The sequence below is a fragment of the Sparus aurata genome, chromosome 6 (assembly GCF_900880675.1).
Source record: "Sparus aurata chromosome 6, fSpaAur1.1, whole genome shotgun sequence".
In the NCBI taxonomy this organism is placed as follows: Eukaryota; Metazoa; Chordata; class Actinopteri; order Spariformes; family Sparidae; genus Sparus; species Sparus aurata.
This window is the reverse complement of record NC_044192.1, coordinates 27,643,027-27,660,635: the sequence shown is the minus strand read 5'-3', so window position 1 is coordinate 27,660,635 and position 17,609 is coordinate 27,643,027. Positions and strand designations below refer to the sequence as shown.

General features: G+C 41.7%; 1 protein-coding gene across 1 annotated transcript in view; it reads right to left on the bottom strand.

Moving 5' to 3' along the window:
• Positions 1 to 17,609, bottom strand: part of atxn7 (ataxin 7) — a 28,195-nt gene that overhangs the window by 8,213 nt on the left and 2,373 nt on the right. Inside the window, exons 2-7 of the mRNA XM_030420368.1 lie at positions 16,817 to 16,915; positions 13,245 to 13,460; positions 12,944 to 13,012; positions 7,015 to 7,119; positions 1,142 to 1,433; positions 18 to 361 (exon numbers count right to left, since the gene is read on the bottom strand). Coding sequence (XP_030276228.1) covers positions 18 to 361; positions 1,142 to 1,433; positions 7,015 to 7,119; positions 12,944 to 13,012; positions 13,245 to 13,452 — 1,018 coding nt within the window. The 5' untranslated portion in view covers positions 13,453 to 13,460; positions 16,817 to 16,915. The remainder of the gene's footprint in view (positions 1 to 17; positions 362 to 1,141; positions 1,434 to 7,014; positions 7,120 to 12,943; positions 13,013 to 13,244; positions 13,461 to 16,816; positions 16,916 to 17,609) is intronic.

The following is a 17,609-nucleotide window of genomic DNA, read 5'->3' as shown; positions in this document are numbered from 1 at the left end:
CGCTGCCTCCAACTGACCTGTCACTTTCTTGTTAAGGTGGCGTCTGCTACTGGCACTGCTGCTGCTGTCCTGCTTCTTGTCTGAGAGGACTGAGAGGTGGCCCTTGCCGTTGGGAATCTGACCGGGGGCCAGTAATGGAGGCTTTGGTATGGAGGGACAGTTAAGGCCTGGTTTAAGGGCTGATGAGGAAGAGGAGGAGGAGGAGGAGGTGGTGATGGTGGTAGTGTTGGAGCTCACAGTGGTGCTAGAGGAGAATGTAGAGGAGGATGAGGTGGTGGCGGGGGCAGATGCGGCCTGCACCAGCTTAGCTGACGAGTCCACCCTCAGATGCATCTTCTCCACCTTGACAGCCGGGGTGAGGCTGTAAGAGAAGGTTACAGAGATGAAGAGGGCAGCAAGGAGGAAGCTGAGAGTTAGAAACACAGAGCCAGTGACGAAGGCATGGTACGAGACAGATGTGTACGTATGGATGGGGCTGGGAGGACAAAGCATAAATCTAATATGACCCATCACTTATCAAAAGTTACAAGAAATAACAACAGGCTGTCAAAATATGATATTTCTCTCTGACAGATCGTGGTCGAAAGACATTTTGATTATAAATGACATCACATTACACATTACTCTTCTTCATTAAGATCGCAGCCTATGAAATGAGTAGGAACATATCAAACACAAGCTGACTCAAGACTAGCCAGAGTGGAGGAAGTAAGATTATTAAAAGAATAACTGAAATTGAAATAAAACTGTCCTGAACACTAGCTTTCAAGTGCAACATGAAGTAATTGACAATCCGTTGAATTCATACTCATACACTCGCATACAAATCAACAGGGGGCAGCATATTACCAGAGTGACAGCTAACTGCTGCTAAACTGTAGCTGTCATTAGCTAGTCAGCTGGTTATCCAAGCAGCTACAGGTCTAGACTTTGTGTTTGAGTGGCTGGTTCGCCTCAAGTGGCATCCACGTGAATGTCACATTGTAACGAGATGATGATTGTCAATTACTTCACCTGTCAGTGGTGTGAATGTTCTGGCTGATCTCTGTGCATGTTCTTTACAAATGTATGTAAACTTTTGACCATGATTGTAAAATCGGCATATTGCACAACACTGCAAAAGTAATCCAGTGAACCGTACATCTTCTCTGGCTGGATCATCCTGAAGGGAGCAGGGGGTGGTCTGCGCTGAATGCCTGGTTGCTTCTCTTTGGCTGGTTTGAGGAGTTTGGGGTTAGAGGAGGACGACGCAGAAGAGGAAGATAAGCTGGATCCAGCGGTGGTAGGTCGCCCAAGGATGCCTCCACTCGCCACTCCAGCTACAGCCCCCGAGCCCAGCCCAGGCCCAAGTCCGCTGCCACTGCTCCGGTTCTTGCCCAACACGGGGAAGGGCGAGGTGGAGGCTGGCTTGATGGCCGAACTGTGTCTTCTCTCTGGAGCAACAATATAAACCAAGGTGGCATTTAAACATAATAGATGATTAGAATTAAGCATCACAACGACTTTATCAAACAGACTAGCTTATATGAGCAAATGAGGCCAAAAATAGAGCCATGAGTCAAGAGAAAAGCCGGACGCATAGTCACACAGTCATCTTCCCCTGACAGTAGTGAGCAGGCTACCTCGACAACAACAACAAAAAAAAAAAAACAGCATGATTCATGCCAACTCAGCCTGAAATAGAAACGGCCAACAGGTCAAAAGCTTAATTTCCTGCCTGAGCTTTCTCGAACAGCTACTGCGCAAACTGATGAAAGGCAGTATGACAGCAGAGATGATTGTTGTGGATGGAGAGAAAAAAAATAGAAGAGAGGGAGAAAAAATAATGTTGATCACAAACTGCTTGCATCCAAAACTAAATTCATTTTACTCTGAGGAAAATTGAAGTGCAGCATGGTTTCCCAACATCATCAAACCTTGGTCTCTGGAGTACGCTCCCACAATGAGCTCAGATGGCTTTGAGTTTTTGAAGAAGGCTCTCATCACTTGCTATTTTCAGCAACGGCATACAACAATGAAATAGCACACTCAAAATAATTTCATTGACATTTCCACCGCTGTCCCACAACATAGAGCAAGTCAATCACAACACAGACTCATTACAGAGAGTCTGGAGTTGATTAGTTGCTATGCAGAAACTGCAAAATTACAATGTTTTGTTCTACTGCGATATATATTGCATTAAGAAGAAATACACACATTTTTACCATGCGACTTGCAAAGAATTAAAGCTGCTGTAAGTGATTTATTTTTACTATGTACTAAGTATTAAATAGCTCTCTATTCCAACAGTAATCCCCGTTATAGAGTGTTATGTCAGTAACCAATGTCTGTGCTGCTGTTGCTCATGCAGTAAAAGAGAAAATACATTTTCAGGTATCCCTGCCCACTTTCTCCAATCAGGGCAGAGAACTCCATAAAGAGTCCTGTCTGCTCGTGAGCGTGCAGAGAGCAGGGATTTGTAACTCCAAAACAGACAGGAGGATAGCTAAAACAACAGCAACACTTACAGCAGCTTTAACCATATCAGAACAATGGGGGTGAATCTGTAGGAGAGTGCATTTTACAAAAAAAAACCAAAGCGGGCCCTGCTTTGTTTAATCGGTTGATCAAGAGCGGTTGTGACTGGTGCCCAGCCCACTAGCAACAAACTCCCAAGTATCCAAGAACTCTTATCAGACCAAATTATGTATTATTACACTTCTCTTGTAGATAAAGTTGCTTTATTTGATGAAGCTTACTGCAACTTAGTTTTGGGCGATATGGCCTATAAATTACATTGCAATATTTCAAGGCTGTATCGTGATGCACAGAATACATCTCCATATCTAAAAAATAAACGCCAGGACTTGGCAATAAAATCAATGTTAAAAAGATATGTTTGACCAAATATCTCAATATTAACATTTTAGGGATTACTATTGGTACTTTGACAAAATATTAACACTATGAGATGTTTGATGAATAATCATCAGTAATCTTGATATAATACACTAACCCTAACCACAACTGGCTAAAGGCAAGTATTAGAACAAGGTAAGTACAGAAGGGTGACATCACTTCTCTGTACTGCAGCCTTTAGAATCAGGCAAAGGCAACACTTATTTCATACCATGATGTAAAGATATCCAAAATCTAAGACAATATATAGTTTCATATCCAATATCAATAAAATGTCGCTCTATTGCCAAGCGCTACTGTAACTTGCACTCAAGTCCTTTGGCGAGAGAGCAGCTCCCTAACAAATATACTGGGCGTCTGGGGTTACAGGGCGGTCAAACAGAATCTGACCATAAGTGGAGAGAGCGAGAGAGAGGTGTCCGCTGATGAGCTGAGGAGACTAAAGGTTAACATGACCCTCCTGTTGTCAACACTTTTGCACATGAGCAGAATGGCCAAAGAACAAGGAAGGAAAAAAACTGCCAACATGAAGTGAATGTATGAGGATACAGCCTCAGGACAGGAGCACTGACAAGTCTGGATAGAAAATGTCTGTCAGCCGGTAGCTCCCATGACGAGGTGTGGGCCTGGTTCGCTAACCTTTTTACTGGGCTAACTCCATGGTGTAGCAGTGAACTGGGCCGTAGGCCAAAGCTCAGTCTCAGCAGGTGACCTGCAAACAAGCTTGTTGCTGCAGAAACACTGAAGGAGATACTACACACATGCACGCACAGGGCTGCCACTCCCTGAGCCCCCAACACACACAAAAACACACCGTCTGTCCTCCAATTTCCCTTTTAAGGGAGAAAAAAAAGCTTTTTAGAATGCCCTCTTCACACCTCAGGGCCTCTCTCTACACGCCCATTCACAACACACTCCAGATATCCTCCCTCCCTCCTCTTAGCAGCCTTTCTTTTTTTCCCTCCCACCCTTGTCCTGTCCCAGTCACGATCAACAGCACACCCTGCACACAAACTCACACCAGGAAACCCCAGCGTGACACTAACAGCACTAACACAGAGAATAGTGAGCCAACACCAGCAGCAGTGGGAGAGGAAGAAAAGAGGACTCGAGAAAAATGTGGGGAAACAACAGACACGAGGAATAGGAGGAGCCTTAATATCCTATTTCACACAATCAAACAGTTGGCTCAGTGCTGAGGGGAATCCCTGACTGTCTGAGTGAGAGACAAACACAGACGTACAAGTGTGACGGCCTTACTACCGTCTCCGCAAGCTCGGTCGGCTAACAATAATAACTTTGTCCTTCTAGTAAAAATAATAAATACAATACGCTTAGATTCCTCGCTATTCAAGCTCGAGGTGCATGTTCCACAAATGTGTTTGCTCAGCCAAGGCCTTGCCTGAAAGTCTTTGTTCGCAGTTTCATAAATGAATGCAAAAAAACGGCAGCCGATGCTTGCAGCTTCCCATTCTGCGGTGAGTTGTCACCCCTGCTGGGATCAGCCCGAGCCGAAACGCACAAACACCTAACGGGAGACAGATGGGCTCAAAGAAGCACGCAAAAATCATATTGAGACCATCTCGATGATGGTGCTGAGATCAGTGCCTTTGCCCCGTGTTAACGCCACATGGGGTCTTCCTATAATGACAGCAGAGGGAGGAAGCCGGGAATAAAATCACAGCAAGAGCACCCCCACTCCGTATGACCACGTATAGTAGCATAGCTACCGAATTTCACAAAGATTTAGACTGCTCCTGTGTGGAGCTGACACGATTAGTCAGCCAGCTATTCTAATAATCTATTATTCGAGTCATTCATTGTAAAAATGCAGAAATATTATCTGGTTCCAGCCTCTCAAATATGAAGATTTGTTGCTTTTCATATTACAGTAAATGGACAATCTTAGACTTTGACTGTTGGTTACACTGAGGACGTCACGTTAGAATGTGGGGAACTATGATCAGAATTTTATGCTATTTTTACATTTGCAAACCAAAAGGTTTACCGATTCATCGAAAAGATTTTTGTCAGATTATTAAATTAATGAAATTAATAATTAATTGCAGCCACATTCTGGTGCTTATGACTTCTACATTAATGGAAGTGCTTCTCATTAAGAAATGTGTAAAATTAAATGCATGTAAGCATTCAGTTATGCACAGGTGATGGTGAACAATTATAGTTACTAGAGATGCATCAATCTCATCCACAGAGTCTGGATCAGTTGCAATGATCAAGTGCATTTCATCAACAGTATCATTATCAGTTTTAGATTTTACGCTAAATACAAAAATTTGCTGAATGGATTCAATCATGGCTCGACACCAACTCACTTTTCAGTGCCCCAATAATCTCCGGACCATAATTTTGTTGGACTCCAGGGATATTCACATGTGCCCAAAAGTTAGTCAAGAGGAACTTAACACTTTCACTGGTCACACGGGTGCACCAGTATATATTGTTTTAACACTAGGTTTCAACTGCTACATCAACTTTTTATTTAATAATATTTTAGATTTAATAATTATTTGAGTATCTCAAGTACAATAAGACCATTTTATTGGCACCTTTAATCCCTGTAATGTATTATTGGGTGCACCTAAAGTATGTGCTGGTTTACCTAAATCAGAAAGCACCAATGCTACCAGAGTTACAGGTTAGCCTGGAGCCTGCATTGTTTTTTTTAATATGCATAATGTATCAGACGGGTCGTCTGCTGCAAAAACTGCTATGATTTGGAGCATCTCTATTAATTAGTTAGTATCTAGAGCTAGAGCTGCAAAGATTATTCAATCAATCATGCTCACGTAACTAATGAATCATCAATGCATGGTTGAAAATACAAAAAAGAGCCTATACACTGCAATTATCAACTGTTAATTTTGGATGCTTAGACTCATATCAGAGCGTGCACAGTAGCTGCCTGTTAAAGATGTACCGCGGCCACCTGCTGGGATGTTGTCAGTACTGTTTTACTTCATAGGCACAGTAATCCCCTCCAGTGTTTGGCTCCTTATCGTTCAAAATCCCTCAGACTCCACTGAATGCAGTAGTTAATAAGCAATAGTGTGCTCCAGACCGGCTTGTATCGGTCTACATTGTTCAACAGTATGGGAGGAGTCCTCTCTTTGAGTGATGTTGACACAGTAACAAGGACAGGTCCTCTTGGAGCCATGCGCTGTCATACCGCCCTCTTGTGGCTGACCTTGACAACTGTAATTGCTGTCACACTTCATGTAGAACACACTGACAAAAAATCAGTGACGACAACTCAGTACACATTTAGAGCAACAAAGGTCCAGGCTATAGGAAGACAATGCGTCAGAGATTTCAAACGCTGAGAGTGTAGGATGGGAATAAAACCGACGATAATAAGGAGGTCACATGAACCAAAAAATTCATCATTTGTTTTTAGCCAAAGTATCGAGGTGTTTGTTTTTTATACTAGTATGGAAATGAAGTCTAAAGTACTGGAATGATGACATGCTAAGGTGCCTCTTCCTTAACATTCCAGGGAAATTAGTTTCGGAGTGAACAAACAGCTTATTTCTTCCAGCGGCTGTGGGCGTTTGCGAACTAGATCCACTGTGACGCTGTCGCTATATTCACAGATCTATAATTCATCCATTTACTTAAGCACTAGTCAGAGGTACAGCTTTAGCACCGAGAAGCGGAAATCCGCGCACAGAAAGGCGCGTTCACACATCCCTAAATATTAACAGAGGCAGAAATCTGATATGTGCGTGTTAAAAAAAAATACATTACTGCAAAGAACCAGAGAGCCACATCAAATATTAACAGGGGAATTGTAAACACACACAAGTGAGACAGTGAGTTAAACAAATAAATAAATAAATCAAAGTCTGTGGCGTCCCTCCTTGGGTTACTGTGTGGAGAAGGAAAAGTGGTGGAGGAATACGAAGTCGGAAGGACAAGTAATATCACACTGTGTGTTAACGTGTGAAGTATCAGCACCAGCCCTGAAGTGGTGTATGGTTCCCTTAAGTGAAAACTACTTTGTTACTTCCTTATTTGTATTGGGTTATCTATACAACTCAGAAAATGACTGCATATTTGCATGTGTGTGCACTGCAAGCGCACGACACTTACCGTAGTGTGCTTGGAAGGCTTGGGGCTTGACCACCTGGCTGCAGTGGCTGCACATCACCAGGTAGAAGTCGTCCTGTGCGGGACACTGGCCAAATATGGGCATGTCTGTGCAGAGGGGAAGAATCAACCACACAGGACACAAGTCAAGGAGGGGACAAAAAAAATGGACCTGTTGGCAACACACTCTGAATCACTTGTCGTAAAAACACTGTCACAGATCAAAATTCGATGATTTCCTGGGTAAAATTCAGACACTGCAAAAACACACGCATGAAAACACATAACCATATTAAGAATATTAAAAATAACTGAAGAGTTGACTCAAGGTAACCTGACACATGCTAATATCTATCCCAGCACTAGGCCACATTCATCATAGGGAACTGTGATAAGAAGCAGGAAAAGTGCCGAGCCAGCAATTCAAAGGTTACCCTGCTGTCAAAGAATTAACGTCTCTCCAACATATAAACAAACACAGCACATTACAAGATGTATTAGTGGGGACTATTTGTGACTTCAAATCAACCAGGAGCTCTCATCAAGGAGTAATCTTCATTATGATTTAGCGCTGTGTTGTTGTTCTCCTGGGAACCTTCTCCCATCTACTTCATGCTCGCTGTCTTAATTTAATGATTGAAAGGGTTTCAAGAACAATGAGCTGCAGCTTTTGATTAGTGATTAATTGCCAGAGTAAAATCTGCTAAACACTCTCTAATTCCAGTTTGTTATTGGTCAAGATGTACTGCTTTTACTACTTTTATGTGATAGTAATCTGAACATCTGTGGTTTTTAGCTGGTTGGGGAGACAAAACAAGCATTTCAAATCATCACCTTGGGCTAGGATTGCAACAGTACGATAACCATTTCAGAAAATATTACTGTTACACTCCATTACTATTACTATTATCAACATCAGTTACTGTTTTTGTTTAAAACAGAAAGGTTTTCTGGTTAACTCCTTATTATATTAAAAAAAGTATGATGTCCGTGCAGACAATAAACTTGATATAAACAAAAAGGTTTTTAAACAACAACAATATGGTAGAATTCAATACTTAATTAAGTAAATGTACAAGGTATGATAATCCTTAAATTTCATATCATTTTACATACTTAAAATGGTATATGGCTGCAAACTGTGGGACATTTTTTTGACAAAAATGATTAACTAATCAATTCAGAAAACACAATCACGATAATGAAAGTAGTCATTAGAGGCCTTACACTCAAAACAGAGAGTTGCTGGTTGTCATGGCATTGTGTCATGTTAGAAAAGGTGCATATCACAGTGAGATGGACAGAAAAGTTTAATATCCAAAGCATCCAAATAAACCAATCCAGTGTGCTGGTCACGTTCTCCAGAGTCAGGACTCATCTAAAACCTCCACCTCTAAAGCCAGTTCATGTTTAAAATAAGAAAACGTTGTGGAGAAATGGAGTACACTTACACCAGCACAGAGCCTCTCTCTAGGATTAACTACAATTGAAATGGAGAAATGGCCGATTTCAGTGTTTCTTACTCTTATTGGGGGATGCAAAGATGGGACTTTACTTCTAGTGCCACTAAAGCAGTGCAACTCTCAGGCGCAGAATCATAAAAGGCACAGAAAGTGTGAGTGTCAGGTACACGGACGGCATGTCTGCCGCTCCTGCATCTCTTCCCACCCCGCAGTACTAACCAAGCCTCACGCTTCACAAGCCACTCTGAGGCAAAATCAGAGGGAAGTGCCGCTCCTCACCAGAATGTGATCAAAATTTACCCTGGCGCAGAAATACCAGAAACCACCTAATTAAGGAGGCTAATTAAGAGATTGCCTGGGGCGGTATGATGGGATGAGCAGAAGATGCGATACAAGATGAGAGAAGTGGAGCCCCTCTTGGATATGTACTCCACCAGGGCTGTCAAGGGTTCTCCAAAGATCACTGGCCAAGTCTGGGAGGGAAGAGGGCCATTAAACAAGGACTGTATAAAAAGGCCCTACCTGGCGGGTTCCCTCTCAGGGAGGTCAGTGGCAGTCTTGTGTGGATGAATTGACAAGCCTGATGCTACTTAATGCGTGTCAATTGTCTGAAGCCACTCTGCTAAGTGTCTCCTTCAACAGCACTGGAGCCAAAAGACTGGGGTCCACCACACAGAATAGACAAACGTCTTCACATAATGGACAAAGGCATGTAAATTATATAGAGCCTGAGTAGGGTAGCACACTGCAGAGTAGTCAGACCCTTGCTCATGCACATCAGCAAAGTAGTACTCAATGGTTGCCACTTGCAGAAGCACAAGCCATTAAAGCAGTAGTTGGAAGCTGGCCTGGAAGTTCTGGGTAACCTTTCGGTTCCACAAGTCTGTTCTCATCCAATTCTCTCTCTGTGCCATGTGCCTGTACCTCTAGCAAATTGGAGTTATAATAAGAGAGAGCACATATTTGCTCAATCAATATCTTCCCATGTATTCTCCATTAAAACACCACCTTCTCTCAGACCCTTTATTGAAACAGGCCGACCACATTTCCTTGCTGGATCAATAGCAAGGTCAAACGGGACTCATTCCCAAACTGCCGCTGTTGTTCACTTGGAGCGTTCTGCAAAAAAAAGGGGTTGCTCTACTATAAATGCAGCCCGGCTAGATTGCCTTGCCACTCTGCATTCAGCGGGCTGGCACCGACTGATCCGTACCACTAAAATGGCACAACTTGAAGAAAGGTCTAACGCCACCGTGTTTGCCCCGTTCTCAATCTCCATTTTCTTCTTGTAGATATAGGAGATGAAAAGAAGAGAGAGAATGAGAGAGAGAGAGAGAGTCACAGTGGAGGAGAAAGAAGAGACAGAACAACCAAGCAAAGCAGAGAAAGGAGCGCGACAGAGAGAAAACAAAACAAAAAAAACCACTGCGAGAAACAGTGCCGAGAAGCAGGCTGAGGCCTCAGCAACACAAAGAGAGAGTGAGCGGAGGACCTGAGCTGGAGGAGGATGAAGAGAGCCTGTGAGCACGAGACAGAGGAAGAGACTGAGAGTCCAGTTAATTTCAGCATCCTCATCCGTGGCAGTGATAAATGATCTAGGTGGAGCAGTAGCAGCTCTTGGCCGCCTCTGGAGCGGCACACATGCTGGCTGAATCTGACCTGTGGCAGACACCGGCACTACATTTCCCAGCCTCCCCGACTGTGACAGTGCCACTGTAAGATTTATAAAAAGCCAGACAGATGAGTGGATTCATCAGTCATTAATTGCTATACATTTTTACAATGTGTTAGTCATCTGTGTGTGTTAGGATGGCCGTTACACCACAAGAGGAATCTGGTGGTGAGTCATGGTGGAGAGGTGTAGTCATCCACTTGTAATACCCCTACTAGACACACACACACACAATCACATTCTAGTATGAACACACACTTGCTCCCGCGAGCAGCATGTGTTGATCAGCCCAATGACACAAACAACAGTCGCCGACAGACGCTGCTACATGACAGAGACATGTTGAATACCACTTTCAGGTCAAATGACAGCCTTGAATTTAAATAATCATTCTGCCTTCCCCTGAAAATCATTTTCTTGACCCAGAGAGAAAAAAAATCTCATCCGCTTTTGTGGGGCATCGCTTCAGCACAATGCTGCCAACATCTCTTTCGGTCAGCCACCACCTCAGTGTTATGTATCCCAAAACATTTTAAATATATTGTATGAAATGTGAACGCTCTACTTTTCTTGTCATTGGGAGCCTCGAGGACAATTGCGTCTGACACTGTGCAATGGTCTCGCGGTATGTACACAGGCTATATCGTTGACAACTGCAAATGCAACATTAGATAAGGGCCTCGTCAAGAAGCCTGCAATTAACCCTTCATACATCACAGCAACTACAAAACAGCAACAAAAAAAAAGGGAACAAAAGCTTCTGGACACACACTGATGACATCATAAGTGCGGGCCAAAAACCGTGTGACCAAAACGAAACGTGCCATCTGTCCTGCTGGTCCTCACTGAGGTATCACTGCAGACAGATACACTTGAATGAAAACCAAACAGTGGTTAAAACACGCGTGTACCTCCAAAATGTTGGAGAAAAAAAATCAGTGCCCAAAGGTGTTCTACATCAAGAGTCACCCAATTCAGAAAACAGTCAAATTCTGTGACAACGATTCACACCACAGTGATCTCTTTGTTGTTGGCTGTAAAATTAATGATGGTGTTGAGTATCTGGAGATGATCTGCATGGTTTTTGCTTAATTAGTGCCATTTCTCACTGCCAAATTATACCCACAAATAGAATTTTCAGAAAAGGAAACAACAGAGAACGCACTAATTTTCTCTCTAAACTTAGCTCTGCAATGGAGATCAAAGAAACAACAGACATATCTTAATCTTGGTGTCCTAGCAGCTGCGTTGACCGTCCTTTAGCGGCAAGGTCACATTTGGCACATCTTGCTCGAGTGTCCTTGAGCGACAGATAAAAAATGTTTTCTCTAAAGTTATTAAAAGTAGCTGTGGGTGTGTTGCTGAAACGCATAAAGTGCCAAATACACAAGCCATCTCTGAACGTGTGCTTTTAGGAAGGTTGACAATTTAGGACAGAGCACAACATTAGGGAAACCTTTCATTAGACGAGCTGGGCTTCAAAGTACAATCACTGTAAGACTGTAGTCGAGAGTTCATTCATCCATTCATTCATTTTATTCTGAGTTAGATAAACAAGTTAGCTTTCAACTCGCGCTGTCAACTTGCTCTTTTCTGAGGCTGAAACATACTTCAGGACTGTCCATTCATAATCACGAAAGATGCCACTTTCTTGTCACAACAATTTACCACTGTGGTGTGGCACGGTCTAAATCCAGGACTGCCAGCGGGACAAATCAGCTAATGCATATCGAGGTGTTTCCAAAAATAAAATTAAAGCACAAACTGCTCTGAAACATCACTCAGTAGCTCAGAAGCCAGATTATTTGACAAAGCGGGTTTTATTACAGATGTCGGATGATGTCGTGTCTTTTCATTCTGTTACAACTGAACCCCCCCTTACTGCCTGATATACAATGAATAAATAGCAGCCCTCAATACAGCTGTTACTGAACCCTTTTCAGTGAGAAACATAATCATCCCATCATTTTGTGATCAGAGCAGTCTGGTTGAGATGGCAGTTTACTTTTGTCAAACCTGAGTAAATCAGAGATCTATAGGACATCCTGGTTGATGTGGAAGTGCCTCAAATGACATTAAAAAACTTTGCCTGAATTTTGCATTTTGATCAATTTGCAACACTATTTATCTAATGTTATGCTAACAAAAAGAACACTGCTAGTCATATTTTGTCTCGAAGCAGTGTGAGAAATCGGAGCAAGCCACATCTTAACTTCATATCATTCGAACAGATCTATGACTCAGAGGGAGCCACGACAAAAAAAAAAAAAAAAAAAGTCCCAACCACTGATATAACAGTGACATTTTCATTTATAGCATCACCTTTCGAGAAAGTCCCCACTAATTAAACTTTTGATATTAGTCAGGCAACAAACATTTCCAGATAAGGTGAGAAATGAAATATGGTGGAAGGTTTCATTATGTAAAATGGCAGGAATGTGGATGCTGAATGACAAAAGTCCATTAAATGCATCCTCTCAAACGCAACGTGACGTTGTTAGGACTATGTTCGGGCCTGTACACAACTACAGCGGGTCTAAGCTGTTGAGCGGTAAGTTGTTTCGGGGCCAGATGCAAATGACAACCAAACACGCGAATGAGAGACACATGTTTCTGCTGTTATATCCGGTTGTCCGGTGTATTCGTGATGCGCATGATTCACAGCAGGTTTACGTTTCGGCCGAACGACTGCCTGTAAAGTGTTTGAATCCATCTGTGTGAGTATGTGTGCAAAACCCTCCGGAACCAAAATACACCTTTGGCCCCAGAGAGAGACAGAGAGAGAAAACACACTCACCTTCTCTGCACAAACGCATGGCTTCTCGATTTTTCCCGAAGTCTTTGAAACTTTCCTCCGAATCAGCACCTGAAAATGAGGCGATCCGACATACAGACAAATAAATAGTTGCACTTGCTCGCCTGCCCGTGCTGTTGCTACCAGTAGCGTTTCTTCATATTCCACCAAATAAAACTGCATGCAATCGGCCAAAAAAAAAAAAAGGAGGGGGGGGGGGGGGGGGGGGAGAGAGAGACAGGACTGGCAACTGTCGCGCTCCACCTCGCTTCCTCGCGCACATTCGGGACGCTGGGGAACTCACCGTCGTTGCCGTGGAGTTTGGCGGCGTCGACCCAGTTGCTCCAAGGCTGCCCCAGCATTATTTCTGGACTAGGCAGCGATCTCCGCTCCGCAACAGTCGCCATTGCTGTGGAGCCTTCTCCCCGCTGGATCTGCTGCTGCTGCTTCAGCTGCTGCCTGGCCGCTCGGCGCTGCTCCCCCCTGACGTCATCCTCGGCCCTTTCCGACATTCTTTCCGCTACAATGTAACAACACAAGAGTCAGCGTTGGTCGCGCTCGGGATAGGAGGACTTTCTCACTGATTGACACGCGTGTTGTTTCTGCGCACCCGCCCCTCCAAAAAAAAATAACCCCCCCCCCCAACCCCTCTGTGTCTGTGTGTGTGTGTGTGTGTGTGTGTTTGTATGTGTGTGGCCACTTGACAAGCAACAAGTACGAAGCTAACACAACATATGATACAAACCTGGCAGTTTACCTGAAGGTCTATGGGCAGGCTAATTAGCCGTAGCTCTGTTCTCTCTTACACATGATGGTCACTGCTGCTAAATATCGCTTTAAACATGTGATACACACACACACACATACAGCCCTTATCACAATATTAACATCATAATCTTGGTCTACTGCTTGTATTTTAGAATACTTAAGAATATTTAAACAGGAGTCTTAAAAGTTCAGCGTCCTGTGAGACGTCCGAATTGTGATATCGCGCCGCTCCGGAAGAATAAACCATTACTGTCTTGACTGCGTGTTGTTCAATAAATAAGGATTCGATTGCGCGATTTTCCTTATATTTTTCTCTCTCTAAGCCTGCCAAGCAGCTATGCGTATTCAAATAGTGAATATCAGCAATATTCCATTTCTGATTTATTATCCATGATAAGAAAAAAAAAAAAAAAAAGGCAAGCATTTAAAATCTCAAACACATCAGCCATGAGAGGGCACAGTTGTAGACACCCCAAAACTTAACTTGACACATTTGCGTGATCTGGCAATCATAGCAATACAAAAAAAAAAGGTCATAGGATTTGTTCATTATAAGGTATATTAACATTAACACATTAACAAACACGCTGTTGGGCAAGTGTGCATCACAACTTATTAACATTTAGTGATCATAAGTTCATAGGTCATAGGTTCATAGGTTGTGGTACCACACACCACAGTGTGATACTATGCTGTGCATTATGCTTTGCCCATAGGTACTTGAATTGATGTAGGCCATCACACACAAGAATCTGGGAGAAACATATTTACACATATGTTGATTTGAATTTCATGGATGTTATCTTACCACATAGACTAAATAAATTAAAGAATAATGTGAATTTTAATGAGATTCATGCCTGACTTTAACAGACTCCCTTGTTAATACTGAACTTTTTAGATGTGTAGATATCCACAGCCAAGTTGTCTTTACTTTCACTTTCAAAATGAAATGAGTGTGACCTACCCAAATGATGAACAAATTCAACAGACAAGTAAAAGATGTTTGTCTAGTCACAGAGAACATTTAGTATGGAGACTGCTGTTTCTTGTAAACAAAGTAATACTCTGACTGACAGCATAAAGTTTTCTAGTCTTCACCTGGAGTTGCTATTCTAAATGAATAATATAGTAATTGCTGTTATGTAACGATTTTCTTCTCCATCTTATAATCATCGGAAATTCTTGAGACAACCATTACAGAAGCACAGACGGTTCAGGTAGTATTCAGTGCTGTTTTTCTGCTATCAAGTGGAAGCTACTGTATCTGGAGAAAGAAAATCCTCCCAATGAATTGCAGAGAAGTTGAATGTATTCTTGTTTGCCATGTCTGAGGAGCACTGAGCAAAAATGTCCTTGACCCTCTGTTGCTAGATTCAAGTGGATAGTTCAGAAACTTGGCTCTGTCTTTAGACTAACATCAGATTTAGAAAAAACAAATTAGCTTGTCCTGGAGATGTTGCCTGAGTCTAATAGTTAGTTATGTTTTATTTCCTTACATATATAACATATCAATTATTTGACAAATTAACCAACCATAAGTAGAGCTCCCAGAATGACACAAAACATTAACAGTATTTTTCAAGAGGCATGCAAACATATCTTTTTTTCCCTGTAATGTGTAACTTACCCATTTAGCCACTGCCACAAATCATAGGAGCCTGTGGACGATATTTTCTGGTATGGGTGTCTTTAGCCTTGCTTTGTTAACGATTAACAATTATTTCGTAAAAATTAGAAGTGGTTTTTGGTCTAACGTGCGATCAGAATTGTATTCATGCTTCCCAAATTCTTAATTTTTCACAGATAAAACACACAGGATTGACTAAAAGGCCCCTTTTAAAAATGCAGTTGTAACCTGGTAGATATTCTTCTGCAAAAAACACTTTTTGTATATACATATTGCTAAAATATGATTAAATATGAAACTGCCCAAGTCAGACAAAGTTTGTGACTTTTTCCTGACATGACATTTCTACGTCCAGTGTATGAACCAATCACTAGAGACTGAACATGACAGACATGAAAATAAAGTTGCTATCTACTCACCCTCACACCAACTGAAAATCAGGTGAAGGTTTTGGTCCAAAAAAAAAAACATTCCTGGAGATTTACAGCAAAAAAATTCTCATAAACAACTGAAGTAAATGAAGACTTATTTTAAAATGTAAAAAAGAAAAGCTGGAAAAATCAATTCAAAACAATTTCAGACCTTGGGGGTTCCAAAGACCTGGATCGTGCTAGACGAGCAGTATGGAGCCATTTTGTGTTGTGTTTTTTTTTTTTTTCTCCTGATGTTTATCTATACCTTAAACAATTCCCCATCTACTTCAGTTGTTTAGGAGAATGCTGGAACCCATCTTTTGCTGTGGAGCTCCAGAATTGTTTCGTGGACTACAAAACTTTATTGGTCAGCATTGAGTACATAATGAATGTATTTTCATTTTAGGACCTTGTCCATTAATGACCCCCTAAAAAAATAAAACTCTTGCACAATAATAAAGTCTTGCAATTACATACTGAGTCTGTGTAACTTGTAGTCCTTTAGATGTTTGCTGAGGTGTTGGTGTTGTATTGGATTAGATTTCATTAAACCTGTATTTGTAATATTCATACAAAGTCTAATAAACACATCCAACAAATAAAAGAATCACCTCACCTTCAATCTATACACCCTAATACAGCACACGTACAAACTAAAGTATACTTTGACTTGCAGTAGCTTCAATAAGACAGGATCCAAACAAAAACAGAATATTAATGAAGAAGTAAGAAGAAATTTCTACAAATTTCATTGCAGGACTGTTGTACCGGATTGCACTGCATCTATTTTCCAAGTAGGTGAATGTGTAACGATGTCGGAGTAACAAAGCGAGGACTTTTCCTTTAGCTGAATGCATGACCACAATAACAGAAAAAGTATTACATTAAATCTGTAGAAACTATGTGATTAACTGGTCATGTGGCTTCTGTTGCAAATGTGTTTAACATATCATGAGGAAAATCTGAAGTAACTGGAAGCAAACATCACATGTAAACCAAGTCTTTCACTTTCACTGAAAAATTCATATAAGATTCTAAATGGAGTGTAAAGCTTTGAGATCTTACCTTGGCAAAATAAGAAAAAAGGAACTTAATTTTAACTCAATCAGCCGATCCTCATCAGTTTGGGTGATTGCTGGCTGCCACACACACTGGAGAGGAAGTCTGGAGAAACACACACACACACACACACACACACATAGACAAGTTCAGAGAGGAACAAGTCAGTATCAGGCTTTTTGTTTGCTGGTTCCTTGACAAAATTAATCAATGAATATTACATTACAAGACAATATCTGGAAGAGAACACTGTCTTCCCCGGGCCTCGTCATGTAGTTCTTTGCCACTTTGAAGTAATCCAATCTGTTAAGCACCATCCCTAACCAGTGTTACTCACCTGACAGCAACTCTTGTTAAAGACTGAGGTCATACCCCTTCATCATAGTTTTTATTATCTGAACTGAGGCATATTACATATACATATCCACATACATATTGTTATATATTCAAAGAGGGAGAATGAATTAAGGCAAAACACAAACCCACACAATGGTAACTGTTGCATATGAAATATAAGCTTTACTTCAGACTTATTCTAACTTGGATAATACTTCATTAAGGAGTGAGACAAAAATGTTTGCTGATGCCTATTGAAGCTTTTAAAGATTTGTGAACACAACTTTTTAAACCACCAACTAACAGCAGACACTTTGGTCGTCATACTATAGCAGTTAGAGCGCAGGTGTAACTAAAAACCTTAATGATGTATCTGCTCCATGCGAGCATGTCAGTGAGCCTGCCAAGTGAGATTTTATGCACAATATCAAGAGCCTGGTACTGGCAAATTTACACTGAATGT